At 37.1% G+C, this 24,757-nt stretch overlaps 1 protein-coding gene across 7 annotated transcripts in view; it reads left to right on the top strand.

Annotated features, from left to right (window-relative positions):
* Nucleotides 1–24,757, top strand: part of SLC9A9 (solute carrier family 9 member A9) — a 687,543-nt gene that overhangs the window by 141,628 nt on the left and 521,158 nt on the right. For all 7 annotated transcript variants that reach the window (XR_007155680.1, XM_047875494.1, XM_047875495.1 and 4 more), the window contains one exon: nt 3,632–3,834. Coding sequence is in view for 6 of the 7 variants with exons in the window: in XM_047875494.1 (XP_047731450.1) it covers nt 3,632–3,834 (203 nt within the window). In the remaining variant the exon portion in view is untranslated. The remainder of the gene's footprint in view (nt 1–3,631; nt 3,835–24,757) is intronic.

Genomic DNA, 24,757 nt, shown 5'->3' with positions numbered 1-24,757 from the left:
TCATGTGGTTCTTATCCTTTCTTTTATTAATGTGATGTATCACTTTGATTGATTTGCAGATATTGAACCAGCCCTGTATCCCAGGAATAAATCCCACTTGGTCATGGTGAATAATTCTTTAAATTTATTGTTGGTTGCGGTTTGCCAGTATCTAGTTGATAATTTTTGAATCCATGTTCATCAGGGAAATAGGTCTGTAGTTCTCCCTTTTAGTGGGGTCTTTGTCTGGTCTTGGAATCAAGATAATTCTGGCCTTGTAGACTGAGTTTGGAAGTTTTCTGTCCATTTCTATTTTTTGGAACAACTTCAAAAGAATAGGCTATAATTCTTTTTTAAATGTTTGATAGTCCATCTGGCCTTGGACTCTTGTTTCTTGGGAGATTTTTGATTACTGATTCAATTTCTTTAGTGATTATAGTCTTTTCAAATTTTCTATTTCTTCCTGTTTCAGTTTTGGTAGTTTATATATTTGTAGGAATTTGTCCATTTCTTCAAGATTGCCCAATTTATTGGCAATAATTGCTCATAATATTCTCTTATTATTGTTTGTATTTCTTATGTTTATTTATTTTTGAAAGAGAGAGGCAGAGAATGAGCAGAGGAGGGTCAGAGAGAGTGGGAGACACAGAATCTGAAGCAGGCTCCAGCCTCTGAGCTGTCAGCACAGAGCCCGCTGCAGGACTCTAACCCACAAACCATGAGATAATGACCTGAGCTGAAGTCAGAGGCTTAACCACCTGAGTCACCCAGGCGCCCCTATTGTTTGTGTTTCTGCCAATGTTGGTTGTGATCTCCTCTTTCATTTGTGATTTTACTTATTTGGCTCCTTTCCTTTCTGTTTTTGATCAATCTGGCTAGTGGTTTATCAATACTGTTAATTCTTTTGAAGAACCAGCTCCTGGTTTCATTGATCTGTTCAACTGTTTTTTTTTTCAATATCATTGATTTCTTTTCTAATCTTTATTATTTCCTTCTTCTACTGGTATTGGGCTTTATTTGCTGTTCTTTTTCCAGCTCTTTTAGGTGTAAGGTTAGGTTGTATATTTGAGACTTTTCTTCCTTCTTTAGGAATTCAGGAAGCAATTCAGAAAGGCCTGAATTCCTGTATAATTCCCTCTTATGACCACCTTTGCTGCACCCCAAGATTTTGGGTTGTCATGTTTTCATTTTCATTGACGTCCATGCACTTTTTAATTGCCTCTTTAATTTCTTGGTTAACCCATTCATTGTTTAGTAGGATGTTCATCTAATCTCCAAGTATTCATAGTCTTTCCAAATTTTTTTCTTATGGTTAATTTCGAGTTTCATAGTGTTGTGGTCTCAAAATACGCAAGGTATGATCTTGATCTTTTTGTACTTGTTGAGGGCAGGTTTGTGTCTGGAGAATGTTCCATGTGCACTCAAGAAGAATGTGTATTCTGATGCTTTAGGATGAAATGTTCTGAATATATCTGTTAAGTCCATCTGGTCCAGTGTATCATTAAAAGCCATTGTTTCCTTGTTGATTTTCTGCTTAAATGATATGCCCATTGTTGTAAGTGGGTGTTAAAGTCCTCTACTATTATGGTATTATTATCAATGAGTTTCTTTATGTTTGTGATTAATCAATTTATATATTTTGGCTATTTCACATTGGGGGCATAAATATTTACAATTGTTAGATCTTGGTGAGTAGGCTCCTTAATTATGATATAATGCCCTTCTTCGTCTCTTGTTACAGTCTTTATTTTAAAATCTAGTTTGTCTGATATAAGTATGGCTACTCCAGCTTTCTTTTGATGACAATCAGCATGATAGATGGTTCTCCATCCCCTTAGTTTCAATCTGTAAATATCTTTAGGTCTAAAATGGGTCTCTTGTAAGCAGCATATAGATGGGTCTTGTTTTCTTATCCATTTTGGTACCCTATGTCTTTTGATTGGAGCTTTTAGTCCATTGACATTTTGAGTGAGTACTGAAAGGTATGAATTTATTACCATTGTCTTGCCTATAGAGTTAGAGTTTCTGGTGATGTTCTCTGGTCCTTTCTAGTCTTTGTTGTTTTTGGTCTTTTTTGTTTTGTTTCAGCTTGTCTCCACTCAAAGTATCCATCTCCCTTAAAATTGCTTGCAGGGCTGGTTTAGTGGTCATGAACTCCTTTAGTTTTTGTTTGCCTAGGAAACAATTTATTTCTCCTTCTATTTTGAATGACAGCCTTGCTGGATAAAGAATTCTGGGCTGCATATTTTTCTGATTCAACACATTGAATATATCCTTCCAATTCCTGGGGAAGTTTTAGCTAGCTCTGCTGTTATGTACTGCCACCCACATGTAAAACCTGGATCCCAACTTATTCCCTGATTCAGCTTATCTGAAAAAATCTTACATGACCTTTTAAGATTCATCTAAAGCTTTGCATCATTCAAAGGGCTTTAGAGCGTTTTCTCTCTATACTCATATAACACAGAGGGCTTACTAACTGTCATAGCACATGTCACATTGTATTATGATTGTTTGCTTAAGGGTTTGCATTTTACAAACCTGAGCTATAAGGCCAGGACTGTTTTTATTTTAAATCTAGAAATGTCTTATACAAAATACGTACCCAACAAAGTATTAATAAATAAATGAAAGTCCATTAGATGACTGGATTCACAAGAGTTGTAAAACCTCCCACATTTGATGTTTAAAGAGTAAATTGTGGATTTACCCTAAAACGCATGTATCAGTCCTAATTTTAAATTGAGGAATGTAAAATCCTCTGAAGTTTCTTTGCTATTTGTTAATATATCCATAATATTAGGAAAGTTTACAGTTACCAGATTACCGTGAGCGTCCTAACAGAGTATGTAAACTTAAAAGTCAAGGATTATTACTTGAGTTCAACCTTCACTGAAAGGAATGTTGTATCTTTAGAATGCATTTGCTACAGATAAACAGAAACTTGATTCAAAGTCTTTTGAAAAACTAAAGAATATATTATGTCTAGCAGTAGGGTAGCTCCAGAATAGGTTGATCCATTTGTTCAGTGAAGTCATCAGGAACTGAGTTCTGTCTGTACCATGGCCCTACCATTCTCAGTATATTGCCTATGTCCTTGGACTGGATCCCCTTAAGGTCACAAAATATCTTTCAGCAAAAAATGGAGAAATAAATTGTCTTGGTCATGTCCCAAGGGAGAAAACAAGAACACCGCTCTCCCAACAATGGTATATAAGTGCTTCCTTTTAGTTTGATGAGTCTATCTTACACATGTGCTAATTTGTGAACCAAAAACTTTCTGGGAAATTTTATCTCCTGACTGATTATTAGATTACTCAATATTTTACAGGGCAAAGGTTTTCTTGAATCACTTTGGTAGATTGAAGAAGCAGGTAGCTTTTCCCTCCAAAATTTGTGGCTCCATTAGGAAAGAAAGAAGGGGGGAAATATGTGCTGGATATTCGAACAATAGTGTCCACACCACAAATATCTTAGTACAGTCAATCTATTGAACCAGTATCTATGGAATAGTGAGCAATTTCTAAACCAGGCAATGTATAACCTTTTCTTCTGCCACTTCTACAAGTTTAAAATCATATATTTAAAAGCACCCAGTAGTGAACATTTTAGATTCAGTTCCTCCAGTGCAATTGTTTATTCTTTATTTTAGGGCTAATAATGGGATTAATCATACGATATGCTACAGCACCAACTGATATTGAAAGTGGAACTGTGTATGATTGTGGAAAACTGGCCTTCAGTCCATCAACTCTGCTGATTAATATCACTGACCAAGTTTATGAATATAAATACAAGAGAGAAATAAGCCAACATAACATCAATCCTCACCAAGGCAATGCTATACTTGAAAAGGTAAGGATTACAGCTGGTGATATATTTTTGTTTTCAAGTATAAAAAAATTGAACCATCATATGTAATACATTAATACACGTGTATATGTTCTTTTTAAACAGCACACTGTTGGGCCAATTTAGTTGACTGAGGGGTTAATGCCTTGATACATTCTTATTGTAAGTTTAGTTGTTTGTATTTTTTCCTAGAAGTTGCAAAAGAATGGTTTTTAATATAATTGCTTTGCAAAGCACGGATGCATTCAATAAACAGATAATTCTGACTCTGCCTGTCATGATACTTGTTTCAAATATTTACACATGTGTTCATGTGTCATTATATATATTGACAGCTGGCTACTCAGATCAAATATTCCTTAAGTCAAAAGGAAAATGAGGGGAATAAAAATTTTGCGCTTGTAAATCTTGATTTAAGGTGACTAGCTTTTGGCTCCCAACACAGAACACTGGCCACTTGGCTGTTTATAAATTTACTGACACACAGTCAATCTCAAGAGACCTTGATTCCACCAGTTTAGTTAGAAATCTTAGGTAGGAAAAAGAAAAATTGTAAAGTAACCCATCTTTGTTTCTTTGTTTCAAGTTTTTATTTAAATTCCAGTTGTATTCCATATAGTATAATATTAGCTTCAGGAGTAGAATTCAGTGATTCATCACTTATATACAATATCCAGTGCTCATCACAATAAATGTCCTTCCTTAGTCCCTGTCACCCATTTAACCTATCCCTCCTCCCATTTCTCCTCCAGCAACCTTCAATTTTTCCCTATAGTTAAGAATCTGTTTTATGTTTTGCCTCTCTCTCCTTTTTTCCCCCATGTTCATCTGTTTCGTTTCTTAAATTCCACATATGCGTCAAATCGTATGGTATTTGTCTTTCTCTGACTTATTTTACTTGGCATAATACTCTCTAGCTCCATCCATGTCATTGTAAATGGCAAGATTTCATTTTTTTGATGACTGAGTAATATTCCATTGTGTGTGTATGTACATGTGTACGTATATGTATGTATGTATATGTACGTACACATGTACATACACACACACACATATATACATACATATATATACACACACACACCACATCTGTCTTATACATTCATCAGTCAATGGACATTTGAGCTTTTCCATAATTTGGCTATTGTTGACAATGCTGCTATAAACATTGGGGTACATGTATCCCATCAAATCAGTATTTTTGTATCCAGCAATTGCTGGATAGTTCTATTTTTGACTTTTTGAGAAAACTCCATACTATTTTCCAAAGTGACTGTACCAGTTTGCATTCCCACCGACAGTGTAAGAGTGCCCCCCTAGTGACCCATCTTTTAAAAATGGTCTTATTATTGCAAATTTGTGAACTGCTTCAGTTATTGAAAGGAAACTTCCTTCTGTTCTCAGGACTCTGGGTCAGAAAATAGGTAAGATTACCTCTTGTAGTGTATTATTAATTCTGGATTAGTCTTTGAAATAAAGAATAAGTGAATTTGTGTTTAATATCATAAGTACACACTAAGAACCAGGATCTTTTTCTTTAATGTTTATTTATTTTTGAGAGAGAGAAAGATAGAGTGCAAGCAGGGGTGGGGCACAGAAAGAGGGAGACATAGAATCTGAAGCAGGCTATAGGCTCTGAGCTGTCAGCACAGAGCCTGACATGGGATTCAAACTCACCAACAGTGAGATCATGACCCGAGTCAAAGTCGGATACTTAACCCACTGAGCCACCCAGGTGCCCCAGGAACCAGGATCTTATGTGACTCATGACAGAACTTTCCTTGATGGAAATTTATTTTATCACTTTCACCCGTACGGATTTAGTTTTCTTTTAATACACACACACACACACACACACACACACACACACATTTGTTTCTATTTTGAGAGATTTGGGATAAGAAGGGACATACTTGGTCTGTCATTTTTCCTCACTCAAGATGGATAATTTTTAGTGGTTTTTTTCCCATTATTTTCCACTAGCACATTTCTAGATTAACTTCCTCCTAGCACTTGGTGAGGGCTCAGGAAAGTAAAACTAATTATAATATGAGCCTAAATCAAACTTAGAAAAGTAAATTGAAGCATGCAAAACACAAATTGAATAATGTATTTCTGAAATAAATAGGAACAACTTCTAAATCTTCTGCTGTTTTTTTAAATTGATTATAATTTTGTATTTTCAGAAGTTCATAGAAGAGCTGAATTTATGCCAATAGTCTTGATGAAGATCAAGAATTTAAAATATATTTAAAAGCTGAAAGGACAATGCCATTATGCCATTGTCATACTTGAGACAATTAACAATAACTCAGTAGCATCTAATATAATCTATTTGTATGAGATAAATTTCCCCTAATGTCCCAGAATGTCTTTTTAAACTGTGTCCTCATCTAGGACATAATTTAAATATAGATCCAGGATCTAATCAAGGTTTTTGCCCACATTTTAATCTGGAAAAGTCCTTTTCTCCCACAACATTGAACTTTTTGAAGTGTCCAAGTCATTTGTACAATGTCCCATATCCTGGATTTTTTTCTGGTTTTCTTAGTAGATTTATATTACTGTTTTTTACATATTTTATTTCTTCAAAATGTTGTTTAAATTCTAGTTAGCTAATGTAGTGTAATATTTGTTTTAGGAGTAGAATTTAATGATTCATCACTTACATGTAATACCCAGTGCTCATCATAACAAGTGCCCTCCTTAGTACCCATCACCCATTTAGCCCATCCCCCTCCACCTCCCTCCATCAACCTTCAGTTTGCTCTCTATTGTTAAGAGTCTCTTACAGTTTGCTTCCCTCTCTCTCTTGTTTTTCTCCCTTCCCATATGTTCATCTGTTTTGTTTCTTAAATTCCACCTAAGAGTGAAATCATATGGTATTTGTCTTTCTCTGACTGACTTATTTTGTTTAGCATAAGACACTATAGCTCCATCCACATTGTTGAAAATGGCAAGATTTTATGTATTTTGATGGCTGAATAATATTCCATCATATATATATATATATATATATATATATATATATATATATATGCCACATCTTCTTTATCCATTCATCAGTGGAGAGACATCTGGGCTCTTTCCATAATTTAGCTATTGTTGATAATGCTGCTATAAATATCATGGTGCATGTACCCGTTTTGAATCTGTATTTTTTTATTCTTTGGGTACATACCTAGTACTGCAATTGCTGGATCATTAAGTAGTTATATTTTCAGCTTTTCGAGAAACCTCCATACTATTTTCCAGAGTGACTGCACCAGTTTGCATTCCCACCAACAGTATAAGAGGGTTCTCCTTTCTCGGCATCCTCCCCAACATGTGTTGTTTCTTGTGTTGTTAATCATAGCCATTCTGAATGGCCTGAGGTGCTAGCTCATTGTGCTTTTGACTTGCATTTCCCTGATGATGAGTGATGTTGAGCAGCTTTTCATGTGTCTGTTAGCCATATGTATATTCTCTTTCGAAAAATGTCTCTTCATGTCTTCTGCCTATTTCTTCACTGGATTATTTAATTTTGTGGGTTGAATTTGATAACTTCTTTATAGATTTTGGATACTAACCCTGTATCCAATAGGTCATTTGCAAATATCTTTTCCCATTCCATAGGCTGCCTTTTAGTTTTGTTGATTGTTTCCTTGGCTGTGCAGAAGCTTTTTATCTTGAGGAAGTCCCAATAGTTCATTTTTGCTGTTGTTTCCTTTACCTCCAGATATGTGTCTTGTAAGAAGTTGCTATAGCCAAGGTCAAAGAAGATGTTTGACCTAGGATTTTGATGGTTTCCTATGTCACATTTATGTCTTTCATATCTTTTGAATTTACTTATATGTAAGGTGTAAAAAAGTGTTCCAGTTTTATTCTTCTGTGTGTTGCTGTCCAGTTTTTCCAACACCATTTGCTAAAGAGACTGTCTTGTTTTCATTGGATATTCTTTCCTGCTTTCTCAAAGATGAGTTGACCATATAGTTATGTGTCCATTTCTGGGTTCTCTATTCCACTGATCTATGTGTCTGTTTCTGTGCCATTACCATACTGTCTTGATGACTACAGCTTTGTAATATAGCTTGAAGTCCAGAATTATGATGCCTCTTGCTTTGCTTTTCTTTTTCAGGATTGCTTTGGTTATTCGGTGTCTGTTGTGGTTCCATACAGATTTTAGGATTGTTTATTCTAACTCTGTGAAAATTCTGGTGGCATTTTGGTAGGAATTGCATGAAATGTGCTGATAGCTTTGGGTAGTATAGACATTTTAACATTGTTTGTTCTTCCAATCCATGAGCATGGAATGCTTTTCCATTTCTTTGTGTCCTCTTCAATTTCTTTCACAAGTGTTCTTTAGTTTTCAGAATACAGATATTTTACCTCTTTGGTTAGGTTTAATCCTAGATATCTTATGGGTTTTGGTGCAATTGTAAATGGGAACAACTCCTTGATTTTTTTTCTGCTGCCTCATTATTGGTGTATAGAGATGCAACATATTTCTGTATATTGATTTTATATCCTGAGACTTTGATGAATTCATGTATTAGTTCTAGAAATTTTTTGCTGGAGTCTTTCAGGTTTTCTACATAGAGTATCATGTCATCTGCAAATAGTGAAAGTTTGACTTCTTCCTTGCCGGTTGCATGCCTTTTATTTCTTTTTGTTGTTTGACTGCTGAGGCTAAGACTTCCAGGTCTATGTTGAATAGTAATGGTGAGAGTGGATATCTCTGTCTTGTACCCAACAGTAGAGGAAAAGCTCTCAGATTTCCCCCATTGAGGACAATATTATCTGTGAGTCTTTCATATATGGCCTTAATGATATTGAGGTATGTTCCATGTATCCCTACTTTGTTCAGAGTTTTTATCAAGAATGGATTCTGTATTTTATCAAACACTTTTTCTGCATCTATTGACAGGATCATATGATGCTTATCCTTTCTTTTATTAATGTAGTATATCACATTGATTGATTTGTGAATATTGAATCAGCCCTGCAGCCCAGGAATAAATCCCACTTGATCATGGTGAATATTTCTTTGAATGTACTATTGAATTGGATTTGCTAGTATCTTGTTGAAAATTTTTACATCCATGTTCATCAGAGATACTGGCCTATAACTCTCCTTTTTAGTGGAGTCTTTCTCTGGTTTTTGAATCAAGATAATGCTAGGTTTATAGAATGAATTTGGAAGTTTTCCTTCCATTTCTATTTTTTGCAACAGTTAGAGGATAGGTATTCACTCTTCTTTAAATGTCCAGTAGAATCCCCCTGGGATGTCATCTGGCCCTGCACTATTGTTGGGAGATTTTTGATTACTGATTCAATTTCTTTGCTGCTATGGGTCTGTTTAAATTTTCTATACCTTCCTGTTTCAGTTTTGGTAGTTTGTATGTTTCTAGGAATTAATCTATCACTTTCTTCTGATTGCCCAGTTTGTTGGCATAATTTTTAATAATACTCTCTTATAATAGTTTGTATTTCTGTGGTAATGGTTGTGATTTCTCCTCTTTCATTCATGATTTTATTTATTTGGTTCCTTTCTCTTTTCTTTTTGATAAGCCTGGCTGGGGGTTTATCAATGTTATTAATTCTTTCGAAGAACCAGCTCTTAGTTTTTTTGATCTCTTCTATTTGTTTGTTGTTGTTGTTGTTTGTTTTATTTGTTTTATTTCTGTATAATTTATTTCTGCTTTATTCTTTATTATTTCACTTCTTTTGCTGGCTTAAGTCTTTATTTGCTGTTCCTTTTCTAGCTCTTTAGGTGTAAGGTTATGTTGTGTATTTGAGACCTTTCTTGCTTGTGTTGCAGTATACTTCCTCTTATGGCCACCTTTGCTGCCTCAAAGGTTTTGGATTGTCATGTTTTCATTTTCATTTGCTTCCATGTCTTTTTAAATTTCTTCTTTAATTTCCTGTTAACTCATTAATTCTTTAGTAGGACGTTCTTTAACCTCCATGTATTTGTGGTCTTTCCAAATTTTTTCTTGTGGTTCACTTCAAGTTTCATAAGGTTGTTGTCTGAAAATATGTATAGCATAATCTCAGTCTTTTTATACTGGTTGTGGCCTGATTTGTGACCCAGTGTGTGATCTATTCTGGAGAATGTTCCATGTGCACTTGAAAAGAATGTATATTTTGCTACTTTAGAATGGAATGTTCTGAATATGTTAAGTCCATCTGGTCCATTCTTAAGACCATTGGTCCAGTGTGTCACTCAAAGCCCTTGTTTCCTTGTTGATTTTCTGCTTAGATGATCCATCCATTGCTGTAAAATCCCCCACTATTATTGTATTATTATGAGTTTCTTTATGTTTATTATTAATTGATTTATATATTTGGGTTCTTTCAAGTTTGGGGCATAACTATTTACAATTGTTACAACTTCTTGATGGGTAGACCCCTTAATTATGATATAATGCCCTTCTTGATCTCTTGTTACAGTCTTTGGTTTAAAATCTAACTTGGGGGCACCTAAGTGGCTCAGTCAGTTAAGTGTCTGGCTTCAGCTGAGGTCACGATCTCACAGTTCATGAGTTCAAGCCCGTGTCAGGCTCTCTGGTGTCAGCATGGAGCTTGCTTCAGATCCTCTCTCCTCTTCCCTCTTTTCCCCTCCCCCCCCCCACTCTCTCTCTCTCAAAAATAAATATTTATACATACATAAATACATACATACATACATACATAAAATCTAGTTTGTCTGGGGGTGCCTGGGTGGCTCAGTCAGTTAAGCATCTGACTCTTGATTTCAGCTCGGGTCATGATCTTGCAGTTTGTAGGATCAAGGCCCACATTGGATTCTGTGTCCTGACAGCATAGAGCCTGCTTGGTATCTCTCTCTCCTTTTTCTGCCCTCCTCTGTTCATGCTGCACTCTCTCTCTTTCTAAAAATAAATAAACTTAAAAAAATAAAAAATATAAAATACAGTTTGATATAAGTATGGCTATTCCAGCTTTCTTTTGATGTCCATTAGCATGATGTATAGTTCTTCATCCCCTCACTTTCAATCTGCAGATGTCTTTAGGTCTAAAATGAATCTCTTTTTTTTTAATCCATTCTGAAACCCCATGTCTTTTGATTGGATCATTTTGTCCATTTACATTCAGAGTGATTATTGATAGATATGAATTTAAAGCCATTGTATTACCCGGAACGTTGGTGTTTCTTATGATGTTCTCTGTTCCTTTCTAGTCTTTGTTGCTTTTGGTCTATTTTTTCCCCACTCAAAGAGTCCCCTTTAATATTTAATATTCCTTGCAGGCCTCATTTAGTGGTCATGAGTTTCTTTAGTTTTTATTTTTCCCGGAAGCTCTTCATCTCTCCCCCTATTCTGAATGACAGCCTTGCCAGATAGAGTTTTCTTGGCTGTATATTTTTCCCATTCAGCACATTGAATACATCATTCCATTCCCTCATGGCCTGCCAAGTTTCTGTGGACAGATCTGTGAACCTGATTTGTCTTCCCTTGTAGGTTAAGGATTTTTTTCCCTTGTTGCTTTTTCAGGATTCTTTCCTGGTCTGTATTTCATGAATTTGACTATGAAATGTATAGGCCAGCTTTTGTTGAATTTAATGGGAGTTATCTGTGCCTCTTGGATTTTGATGTCTGTTTTATTCTCCAGATTAGGGAAGTTTTCAGCTATAATTTGATAAAGTAAACTCTGCCCCTTTCTCCTTCTCTTCTTCTTGGGGGAGAATGATACGATATGAATGTTATTACACTTTATGGAGTTGCTGAGTTCACTAAACCTACATGTGTGATCCAATATTTTTCAGCTACATTATTTTCCATAATTTTATCTTCTGCCTCACTGATTCATTTCTTTGTTTCATCCATCCTCATTGTCATTGCATCCAGTCGGTTTGGCATCTGTTATAGCATTTTTTTTTAATTTTCGCCTGTCTAGATTTAGTTCTTTTATCTCTGCAGGAAAGGATTCTTTGGTGTCTTCTATGCTTTTCTCAAGCCCAGCTCGTATCCTTATGATTGTTATTTTAAGTTCTGCTTGAGGCATATTACTTATATCTATTTTTATTAAATCCCTGGCTGTTACTTCTTCCCATTCTTTTGTGGTGAATTTCCTGTCTTGTCATTTTGTCTAGGTCACTGTGTGTGTGTGTGTGTGTGTGTGTGTGTGTGTGTGTGTGTGATTGTTAGGAAAGCCTGTAATATTCCTGTTCCTGAGAGTAATGGCTATATTAAGGAGAGGTTCTATACTGTCTTGGGCCTGGTGCTTCAGGAAGTATTTCAGAGTGTGAATTCTACTGTTGTGTTTTGGCGATTCCTCCCCTCATCCGTCCTCTGCAGAGTTTCTCCTTGCCTTCAGTGGCGGGTGTTTGGACCTTGCCTATTCTGTGGCAAATTTTAAGTAAGCGTGTTTTGGTCTGCTTGTTGAAAAAAGCTAGATCCTATTTCCTCTAGAGCTGAAGCTTTGCAGCACTCTATGATCAGTAGACTTGGTGCATATGAGGGGTTTGTGCTGGTCTTCTGCCTGCTGTTCTGATTCTCAGGCTGACTTGCCCTAGTGAAGATGCACCTGCAGGACACAGGGGCATGGGGCTTAGTGTAAGAGGCTCCAGCCTCCACTTGGGGGGCATTGTGTTGCTCACTGAAGTCATTAGTGCTGATGGGCTGGGAGGAAAAGGCATCACCTCACTCTTTTGTCCCCAAAGTGGGGAGTTCGCATTTGCCACTCTTCAGAAAGCCCTCACAGAAGAGTAAGCAGTCTTCCCTCTTGTGTCCCCCAGTTTCCATCAGATCCCTGCCTTCAGCCTGTCTTTGTCCATTCTGTCTGCCTGCCAGGAAGCACAGTACTCCTGTGTTTTATCTCAGGCACATGTCAGGGCTTCAGAACTACAAATTTTAAAAACCCGGCATGGGGGGATCAGTGCTGATCCTTTAGGGAGGGTCTCACTACATTGTGGTCATTTGTCCCAGAAAAGCAGTCACATGACCACACAGTGGTTTGAATTTTATTTTATGGTAAAGCACAGCAAAAAGCTGGCACCAAGGTTTGCTGCCCTCAGCAAGTGTCTCTGTTCCTATGCTAATGAACAGGGCAGCACATTGGCACCTGCGAGCTCTTTTGTACCTGGAGAGGCCATGCCACCTATCCCAAATGCACTTGAAGAAGGGGAACTCTGTCTCCTGTGTGACCCAGGGAATCCTCAGACTGTACTGTCTACTCCTAGGGCTTCACTCTTTTTCCCCACAGGAGCAGCACTAAGCCCATTAAACATGACCCTTGCAAAGGTGCAGACTTCTTAAACTTCTGCCTTTGAGCTCCACTGCTTATAAAAGCTTGTGGTAGTCAGCCCCTCTCCTTTTCCCAGCCAATGTTTTTGGGGAAGAGTTTTTCTTGTGCAATCCCCCTGTGTGCTCTCTTCACTCTTTCTATCTCTAACACCAATGCTATCATTGCTGCTACAAGATAATGTTGGAATGCTTAATAAATGCCAGGGATTAAGGACATGTGTGTGCATGCTTTTTTCACTCATTTAACATTTTTGGGGGAGAAAAGATCAATATATAATACATAGCGGTGCCTGGGTGGCTCAGTCAATTGAGCATCCAACTCTTGATTGTGGCTCAGGTCATGATCCCAAGGTCATAGGATTGAGCCCCATGTTGGGCTCTGCACTGAGCTTGGAGTGTGCTTAAGATTCTCTTTCTCTCTCTCTCTCTCTCTCTTTCTCTCTCTCCTTCTCCCCACCCCGCCCTTCTCCCCTCTTCATGGGCGCCCCCCCTCATATATATATAATCTTTAACTAGTTTTAGCTGAGTGAGGCCTATATTCTGTTACATGATTATTTTATATTAATTTGTTATATAATATTTAAACTACCAAATGTCTACTAAAAATTTCTGAATTTCATATCAATAGAGAGTTTAAAACTTGCTTTTGAAAAGCAGATTATAAAAGAACTTTATCACTCATTTATTCATTCTTTCAATACAGGTGAACTGAGTGAGTCCCATCAGCTTCAATTCTAAAGTAATGAATGCTCTCAAGGAGTTTATTAATAAATCAGGGGAAAACACAGTAAATAAATAAATGAATAAATATACCACAAAGCTTGGTATTAAGGGAGTAGGCCAAGTACCACAGGCACTCGGGAAAAACAATATTATTTCTTACTAAGGTGATAGGAAAGCTTTCAAAGAAAGAAAAGTTAACTAACTTTGGTAGTGGTGGTGTATATAATGTATGGAAGTGGGGGTGTCATTGTAAGCAAAGGCAAAAACATGATATGGAAGTGGAAAAAAAGAGAATATTCTAAGAAAAACAATTTCAATTTGTTGGTATATGAAAGACCAATAAAATGTAGGGTTAGAAATAATGGCAGAGCTTGATTACAGAAGCCCTTGAATGCCAAGCTGAGTAATGCACTCTCTATTTGTAGTCAGTGGAAGGGTGTTATGTTGATAAAATCAAAGGGATAGTTTGCCTGTCATGTAGAGGGTAGAGAGTGAAAGCAAGCTGACAAATGAGGCCTAAACTTGGATGGTAATCAAGGGGTGAATGGAAGAGAAGCAAGGAAGGAAGATGCTGCAGAATTTGGACCCATTGGACATGAGAAGAGAGAATGGCTTACTCTGCTACCTAGGTCTTATGGGTTCATAGAGGTGGTACGGCAGAAATGGGGAAGTTAGAAGTTAGGGGAAAGAGCAGGTTAGGGGAACTTCACATGTATGGTTTAACATTAATGAATGAATTAATCCATTTCATAACTAACTTATTTATTATTGATTTAACACATTATGTTTTTGCCGTATTGAGTTGGAGGGGTCAGGAGACCATTTGGCTGGAAAGGTCTTGCAGATCTAGTACACTTCCAAAGAGTTGTCAGCACAGTTAAATTTATACTTCCTATTATTCGTAAATCAGTTGACTGTAATGTGAAAAGTCAAAGGAAACTACCCAGAGAAAATTCTGCCAAGTCTTCACTTCCTGTGTGACAAGTGACACTATCCATTTTGTCAAGGAAGTTATTTTAGAGAAGGTTACCCTGCTGAGTAATCAGTTCTCTCTGTTGTTTTAATAAGGAAAATTGCGAGGCTGCAAATAGGTCACACTGAAGCTATTATCAATTGTGTTGGTAATACTGTATATTTTTGAAATATTTTAAGGAAGCCTTTATAGCAACAGCTAATCATGTGACTTTTATAAATAATTTTGTATTTGCAGCATTAAAACATCAGTGTCTTATTTTTATTCTCACTGTCCAACTTTTTCTAATGGTAATTTAGACTTTTTGTGGTTCATTCTTAATTCTTATATATTTACTTGTGAACGATTTTTGTTTTTTCCAGTCTTTCTCTTTGCTTGATTATTCTGGTTCCAGAGGCCAGAGAGCAAACCTCTTCTGGTAACAGGAAAAGCTTGACCAGAAAGAGTCACTGGACCATGAGATAAATATGTCCAGTTAATGCTAGGACACTTTTGGAAAGAATAAGAAAAGACAGGAAAGAAATCTCCTCTAAAATTGTTCTCGGCACACTGAGAGAAGCAAGCATCATGATAAATCAGCACTTGGAGTTTGGAGAAACATTTGTAGGATATTATCAATTATTCCTCCATCCTGTAGAGAACAGGGATTCATGATTTATGTTTTGCTATCGTGACAAGTCTTGGATAATACAACATGAGAAGTACCAGGGGGGATTCTCAAACTTGGCAGTGAGTGGAATAGACTTAGCTACTGTCATCCTAAACCTCAGTTAAGGATGGATAGTTAATATCTCTATTGTTATTAAAAAACTTAACAGTTCTTTTTTTTTTTCATTTTAGCTGTTTTCTTCCACCTCTGTCCAATTTTCTTTGCAAAAAGTTAGCCTGAGAGATGATTTCAGAAATGTCTCAAGATTCTAAGATTTTTCCATTTGGGTTTGTTTTTATTTTTGTCTTATTTTTTTTTTTTTTTTGCTGTGAAAGTATTTTTATTTATTTAATTCTTATTTTTTCTAGTTTTATTGAGATATAATCAACATATAAGAATGTGTTAGTTTAAGATATATAATGTTTGATATATGTAGGTATTATGAAATGATTATCACAACAAGTTTAGTTACCATCCATTACTTCACATAGTTAAAATTTTTTTGTATGATAAAACTTTTAAGTTCTACTTCTTTAGCAACTTTCAAATATACAATCCAATACTATTAACTATAGTCACCATGCTGTACGTTACATCCCCAGGACTTATTTATCTTATAACTGTAAGTTTGTATCTTGTAACCACCTTCACCCATTTCCCTGACCCTTCACCTCTCACCTCTCGCAACCACCAATCTGTTCTGTTCCAGTTTCATTTTTTTAGATTTGACATAAGTGAGGTATTACAGTATTTGTATTTTTTTTTACCTTATTTCACTTAGCATAGTGTCCACAAGGTCAATCCTGTTGTTGCAAATGGCAGGATTTCCTTCTTTTTTATGGCTGAATAATAACCATGTGTGTATGTGTGTGTGTGTGTGTGTGTGTGTGTGTGTGTGTGTGCGCGTGTGTGTGTGTGTGTGTGTGTACCACATTACTTTATTCATTCATTTATGGACACTTTGTTTTCATATCTTAGCTCTTATAAATAATTATAAATAATAATATTGTAAATAATACTGTCATGAACATGAGAGGGCAGATATCTTGTGGGGATCTTAATTTCAATTCTGGTCCTGAGTCAGTCTCATAATTTCAGTTCTGTTGGTAAATACCCTGAGGTGGATTGCTGGACCATTTGGTATTTCTAATTTTAATTTTTTGAGGAACCTCCATACTATTTTCCATAGTGGCTGCACCAGTTTACATTCCCACCAACAGGGCACAAGTATTCCTTTTCTTCACATTTCTCACCAACACTTATATCTTGTCTTATTGATAATAGTTGTTCTAACAGGTAGGACATGGTATCTCATTGTAGTTTTGGTTTATATTTCCCTGAGGATTAGTTTCATTTGGTTTTAATTTAGTAATTGGATAGATTTTCTTCATTCATTTAGTCATTGAACAAATATTTATTTGTTGGACACTCATCATATGCCAGGCCTTGCTTTCGTGGAGCCTAGATTCCAGGGTAGAGATAGCACAATCATTTATAATGTAATGTCAGATAGAGACATGTGCTATGTAGAAAAGTTAGCAAAATAAGAGGATGGGGAGCGAAGTATATTTAAGTGTGTCCTGCAGGGAAGGCCTCACTGAGGAGGTGAAGTTGGAGCTAAGATCTGAATGAAGTTGGGAGTGAGCCATGCAGAGATCTGGAAGAAGAGAATTTCAAAGCAGGGGGCAAAACTAAATAACATTAAATGCCTTAGCTTTCTGGAAGTCATGTTTTCCCTTACCAGGCCTTTGCTATATTTTTCATCAATATTCAAGACCATTTTGTCTATACCAAAAATCCTGGAAAAATTCTATTTGTTGGGGTAAAGAAGGGTGGAGGAGAAAAGAGACATCAACTTGGGATGGGGAGTGAAAATGAACAAAATGCAGAATTAACAGGAAGCCTGGCAGTCTCTGCATGGCACTCTAGCCAGGCTTCCCTTTAGAATGCAGAACGTAAACACCAAAGGAGTTGTTTTACTACACTTTGTAGCTGAGAACACCCCAAATTGCAGGATTAAGAAGTATCCTAGACAGCATTCCTTACCAGATATGTTTGGGAGAGTTTGGGGTAAACCCTTGCCACCTGGAATATAGCTTAGATTTCTGATACAGGGCTATGGATAAGGCACTCAGGAACTCTTCTGACCTCTAGATAGAGGACTTTTTTCTTCTTCTCAAATCATCACTCAGCACTTACGTTCTTTATGTTCTTTTTTTTAAGTATTATTTTTTTTAATTTATTTATTTTTGAGAGAGAGAGACAGAGGCAGGGACAGAGAGAGACAGAGAGAACAAGCATGAATAGGGGAGGGGCAGAGAGAGAGGGAGAGAGAGAATCCCAAGCAGGCTCCACAGTGTCGGCACAGAGCCTGAAGTGGGGCTCAAACTCGTGAACTGTGAGATCATGACCTGAGCTGAAATCAAGAGACAGATGCTTAACCAACTGAGCCACCCAGGCGCCCCACTCAGGACTTATGTTCTGAGGAAACTAACCACTGAAACATTTATTTGGAGACAGGGGGTACATTCCAAATAGCTGTTCAATTTTATCTCTTAACAAAAATCCTAGCTACTCAAAATAATGTAAAGGCTGTTGGTGCCAGTGAGCCCTTGGAGTGCCATGTGATTCGAGCACAAAGTCTCACACTCAGTCCTAGTTGTGAAAAGAAAGCATTTATGTGAAAGTGTATGGATATCTTTATCACTGGGGTTAGTGTTCTTTCTAGTATGATAAAATTTGGTAAGAGGTGAGTGTCTAGAAGTCAACGGCTTCTCAAATTTCTGGCTTCAAGCCCTAGAAAATATTCCAGACCACAATGGGAAGAAACAAGTGGGATCCCCACTCATCTCCCAATCATCTCTGCCTTCTGACCTTTGGCTGGTTGTGGGCCATCTTAAGTCACCAAGGACATGATAGTAGTCCTTGGGCCTCTGCAGCTCTGGCCGTGAAAAGAAACCCAGGGTTTCATCCATCTGAGCATCTATTTGTCTAGTGCCAGAAATGACTTACAGTGGTAGCACAGACACATCTTCTAGGAGCTATGGTAGCTAGCATAGCAGAACATGCCCTGGACCAATCCTTTGGGATGCTGAGTAGCTGCTACCCACTTAGGTACTAAAGGACAGGTTTTCACACTGTTTTGGGGTAGAGTGGGTGGCTGGGGGCTTTGAAGCTCTCCTCCCCATTTCCCTATCCTACTCAGTTAAAGATCATGGTGAATTACCTTCCATGAGACACTGATATTTAAAAAATATGACTCATAACTTGTTATTTGATACTATTTTCTGTACTTATTGATGAGCCTTGTATTTATTATGTGTCATTTCCAAAATATTCCTAAGTAACCTTCCCAAAAAACTCCAAAATATTATTGTTTTAAACATCAACACATAATGTGTTAGGAATCTGGCATGTATAAGGCCACACAATATCATAGTTGGAATCCCACTCCACTCAGAATACCTGGGTTCAAACACCATGTCTACCTTTAATCAGCTGGGTGATCTTCAGCATGTAACCTAACCCTCAGTGCATTAGTTTTATCAAGTGAGGCAATACTAGTTCCAACCTCAAAATGTTATTATGAGGGATAAATGAAATTATTCATATAAAAGGCTAATATGCCAGGCATGTAGTAAATTCTTGGTAAATATTAATTATTATTATTATGTACCAGCTAACTGCTAAGTACTTTTAAAACACTGTTTTCAAAACTTTTGATTGTGTACCCCATCAGTAAAACACTCTTGAGTGTATGTATCTAATATATGCCAATTTATACATATGAAATGCAAGTAGTAATATATTATGTACATTATCACTATAGCAACATATTATGCACATTATAAAGCAGTATCAAATTAGAACTTCTATTTTTTATTTTTTAAAGTTATTTTATTAATTTTTTTAATGTTTGTTTTTTGAGAGATAGAGTGCAAGTGGCAGAATGGCAGAGAGAGAGGGAGACACAGAATCTGAAGCAGGCTTCAGGCTCTGAGCTGTCAGTGCAGAGCCCGACACGGGGCTTGAATTCATGAACCGCAAGATCATGGCCTGTGTTGAAGTTGGACGCTTAACTGACTGAGCCATCCAGGTGCCCCTCAAATTAGAACTTTTAAAAGGATGCGATAAAAATAAAATATGAAAGGTTCTTTTCATACCCAAAGGGATCATCTTGTTCACTCGCTAGCATATGCACACTGCAACTTAGAGATATTAGGTCATATTTTATTAATTTTTTTTTATTTTAGCTGTTTTGGATATCTTTCTTCAAAAATTCTGCTATTTTCTGAACTCTTAAATACTATATTACAAGTCTCATCAGCATCAATATATACATTGGGCTCTTGGCCTGAGATAAGGGTGTTCTTAGGGATTGACCAGCTTTGTGGAAATACTTGTCCTCACTCTAAGTGACTCCATGCTGTTTTACACCAGTATCCAATTCTTTTGTTTCATAGTTCCACCTATTGTTCTCCCACTAGTATCTTAGCTGAGTTATAAATTAATATTTATATATGTGGTGTTTACATTGATGTCTATCTCTTCACTAGACTATAAAACTCTAAGAGGGCAGGGACAAGGCCTATCTGTGGTTATACTGTATTCCCAGTTCAAGGCAGGATGCCTGGCACATGGTAGATGCTTTGTGTGTCCTGAGTCGATGAGATAATAATGTATCATTCTCCTGTGGTCAATGGCTATTTTTCATTCTACTCTGCACTGTCTTACTTGCTAGCCACTTTACACCCAATATGTATCATGGATTTCCTCTCAGAGTGAAGAACCAGGACTCTCTGATTGGTTGTTTGTTACTCAGATAGTGGAATTGTTACAAATCTCATCTTCAAATAATCAAGTTGGAATGGAGGGAGACAGAGAAAAGGAGGCTGGGCACAGGATAAACAGAGGGGAGGGAGGGAGGGAGGGAGAAAGAGAGATTTCCCATCAGACTTTTAGTCTGAGTAGATAAAACTTACAATGGATCTTCCATTTCTTTCCCCCTTTGCTTTGTTCCTTTTAAAACATTAAACCGTGGAAAGAATGCACACTTATCATCGCTGGCCTCCAGTGAGTAGTTAAGTAAGGTTCCATCCTACTGTATTTCCTGTTTTTTTCCCCTAAGGTCCGTAAGAAGCTGCTCATTAGTGGTTTATACAGTCTGAGGGTAGGAACTACATCTGTCAGCACAGGAGGGGTGGAAACCATCAAGAAGGATGGGAACCATAAGGAAACTCTGCATTTAAATGGCTTGTCTCCTGTTGCTATTTAAGCAAGAGTCAGGGGTCTCAGCTGCTCCCATTTCTGATTACAAGACTAACTGGACACTGTCTGATTTAGGGACGTCTGCCTCAGGTGAGGGTGTGTGGAGCAAAAATGTCCAGCATGTTTAGGTGATCTTCACCTTTATTTCTCACTGTTGCACATTGGGTTCCCAAAGAAGTAGACTCTGAGGTGGAGTTTATAAGTGGGATGGTTAAATGCCCTTGAGATCAACACCTTATGAATGGAAAAATAAATAAGCCTGAGTGGGCCAAGGGAGAAGTTAAGCTATGATGCAAGCCCAACAAGTTTAGCTAACCCCATGGGAAGCTCTGGAGTTAGGATGGCTCTTCAGCCTTATACCCAGTTGGACTGAGATGGCCTGGGCTCTAAAATACCAAATCATTCTATCTTTGGATACGGGCTACTCTGAAAAAGGGCTGACCTTGGATGAGGTGGCTTTTTGCAGTCTTGACAATCCCTGAAGGGGCTAACAGCACTTCTAGCAGCAGGGACAAGTCCTTCACTGAAGGAGAATCCCAGTATCCAACATACTGACCCACATAGGGGAGGAAAAAATCTTTTCTTCTATTTGTCTAAGTTCTTGACTAGGGACACTTAGGGCTTAGAATTCAGGCTAAAGTGACATTTTTGGCTAAAAAAAAGAAGAAAGAAGGCAAGTTTTAAGAAGGTGGCCAGAAAAATTAATATAAACAAGAGTAAGGTTGTTATGCAGATTTAAGTCTATGCCTTCTCCATTGATACATTTCTTATGAGTTAGAGTCATACTTCTCTTCTTGGTACTAAGAAGGAGACAGGCTTCCTTACAAATGGAGATTTTCTTAGTGTAAATTTTCCTTACAAAAGGATAACTTCTAGTCTGTCTTCAGAGCTTCAGAGCTTCTCTTCAAAATAATCAGTACAAAATAATTCTTATGCTCAAAGGACTTTTTTTCTGGAGGAGGGAGCAGGTAGGGGGGAGCATATCCTGATATCCTATACTTCCCATAGGCTAGGATCTTATATAGATGTTGTGCTCAAGAATGGTACTTAAAGAGTTAACATATAGCTGGAATAAAATGACACAGTGGAGTACTAGAGTAGGGTTGTCCTGGATTTTGAGAGCTGATTATTTATTAAATATCCAAGTATTTTATATGCCAGTTGCTCAAACATTTGTAGATTGAAATGGGCCATGGTAGGAATATTTGTTTACATGACAGAAATTGTCAAGGCTTGTGGGCTTATTTTTGTTTTCATCCATAGAGATGGTTTACCAGCACACCATTGAATATATTCCTATATAATTTCATTTTTAGGAGAATTAGAAATATCCAAACACCTCATTTTTTACCTCACCAAAAAGTCCTTTCCCACAAGGTGATTGTCACAAAATTCTACTATTTGAGCTTTATATTGTCAGGTTAAACTCTGACGGCTTTCAAGGTGATATAGGGAAGTGCATAAGATTTTTTGTCTTAGTCTGCCTGGGCAGCTGTAACAAAAATGCTATAGCCTGGGGGACTTAAACAATAAACTTGTTTTCTCATAGTTCTAGAGTCTGGAAACTCTAAAATTGAGGCACCAGCAGATTCTGTGTTTGGTGAGGGCAAGCTTTTTGTTTCCTACATGGCTGTCGTTCCATTGGGTCCTTACATGGTAGAAACTGAAAACTCTCTTGTATCTCTTTTGTAAGGGCATTAATCCCATTCACAAGGGTTCTACCTTCATGACTTAATCACCTCTGAAGGCCCCACCTCTTTTTTTTTTAATTATTTTTTTCTTTATTTTATTTTATTTTAATTAATTAATTAATTTATTTATTTATCTATCTATTTATTTATTTATTTATTTATTTTTTATTTTTTTTTAAATTTACATCCAAATTCATTAGCGTATGGTGCAACAATGATTTCAGGACTAGGTTCATTAGTGTCCCTTAACCATTGAGCCCATCCGCCCTCCCACAACCCCTCCAGTAACCCTCAGTTTGTTCTCCATATTTATGAGTCTCTTATGTTTTGTTCCCCTCCCTGTTTTTATATTATTTTTGTTTCCCTTCCCTTATGTTCATCTGTTTTGTCTTTTAACGTCCTCATATGAGTGAAGTCATTATTTCATTTAGCATAATACCCTCCAGTTCCATCCATGTAGTTGCAAATGGCAAGATTTCATTCTTTTTGATTGCTGAGTAATACTCCATTATATATATATATACCACCTCTTCTTTATCCATTCATCCATTGATGGACATCTGGGCTCTTTCCATACTTTGGCTATTGTTGATAGTGCTGCTGTAAACATGGGGGTGCATGTGTCCCTTCAAAACAGCACACCTGTACCCCGTGAATAAATGCTTAGTAGTGCAATTGCTGGGTCATAGGATACTTCTATTTTTAGTTTTTTGAGGAACCTCCATACTGTTTTCCAGCGTGGCTGCACCAGCTTGCATTCCCACCAACAATGCAAAAGAGATCCTCTTTCTCCACATCCTTGCCAACATCTGTTGTTGCCTGAATTGTTAATGTTAGCCATTCAGACAGGTGTAAGGTGGTATCTCATGGTGGTTTGGATTTGTGTTTCCCTGATGATGAGTGATGCTGAGCATTTTTTCGTGTGTCAGTTGGTCATCTGGGTGTCTTCTTTGGAGAAGTGTCTATTCATGTCTTTTGCCCATTTCTTCACTGGATAACTTGTTTTTTGGGTGTTGAGTTTGATAAGTTCTTTATAGATTTTGGATACTAACCCTTTATCTGATACATCATTTGCAAATGTCTTCTCACATTCTGTTGGTTGCCTTTTAGTTTTACTGATTGTTTCCTTCACTGTGCAGACGCTTTTTATTTTGATGAGGTCCCAGTAGTTCCTTTTTGCTTTTGTTTCCCTTGCCTCTGGAAACGTGTTGAGTAAGAAGTTGCTGCAGCCAAGATCAAAGAGGTTTTTGCCTGCTTTCTCCTCGAGGATTTTGATGGCTTCCTGTCTTACATTTAGGTCTTTCATCCATTTTGAATTTATTTTTGTAAGGAAGTGGTCCAGGTTCATTCTTCTGCATGTTGCTGTCCAGTTTTCCCAGCACCACTTGCTGAAGACACTATGTTTGTTCCATTGGATATTCTTTCCTGGTTTGTCAAAGATTAGTTGGCCATATGTTTGTGGGTCCATTTCTGGGTTCTCTATTCTGTTCCATTGATTTGAGTGTCTGTTCTTGTGCCCGTACCATAGTGCCTTGATGATTACAACTTTGTAGTATAGCTTGAAGTCCAGAATTATGATGCCTCCAACTATGGTTTTCTTTTTCAAGATTGCTTTGGATATTTGGGGACTTTTCTGGTTCCATACAAATTTTAGGATTATTTGTTCTAGCTCTGTGAAGAATGCTGGTGTTATTTTGATAGGGAATGCATTGAATATGTAGATTGCTTTGGGTAGTATCGACATTTTAACAATATGTGTTCTTCCTATCCAGGAGCATGGAATCTTTTTCCACTTTTTTTTGTCTTCTTCAGTTTCTTTCATAAGCTTTCTATAGTTTTCAGCATATAGATTTTTCACCTCTTTGGTTAGATTTATTCCTAGGTATTTTATGGGTTTTTGTGCAACTGTAAATGGGATCGATTCCTTGATTTCTCTTTCTGTTGCTTCAGTGTTGGTGTATAGGAATGCAACTGATTTCTTTGCATTGATTTTATATCCTGCAACTTTGGTGAATTCATGAATCAGTTCTAGCAGTTCTTTTGGTGGAATCTTTTGGGTTTTCCCTATAGAGTATCATGTCACCTGCAAAGAGTGAAAGTTTGACCTCCTCCTGGCTGATTTGGATGCCTTTTATTTCTTTGTGTTGCCTGATTGCAGAGGCTACGACTTCCAATACTATGTTGAATAACAGTGGCAAGAGTGGACATCCCTGTCTTTTTACTGACCTTAGGGGAAAGCTCTCATTTTTCCCCATTGAGGATGATACTAGTGTTGGGTTGTTCATCAATGGCTTTTATGATCTTGAGGTATGCTCCCTCTATCCCTATTTTCTTGAGGGTTTTTATCAAGAAACGATGCTGTATTTTATCAAATGCT

Source organism: Prionailurus viverrinus, chromosome C2 (genome assembly GCF_022837055.1).
Source record: "Prionailurus viverrinus isolate Anna chromosome C2, UM_Priviv_1.0, whole genome shotgun sequence".
NCBI lineage: Eukaryota > Metazoa > Chordata > Mammalia > Carnivora > Felidae > Prionailurus > Prionailurus viverrinus.
The sequence above is the reverse complement of the archived record's forward strand: the minus strand, read 5'-3'. Positions and strand labels throughout refer to the sequence as shown.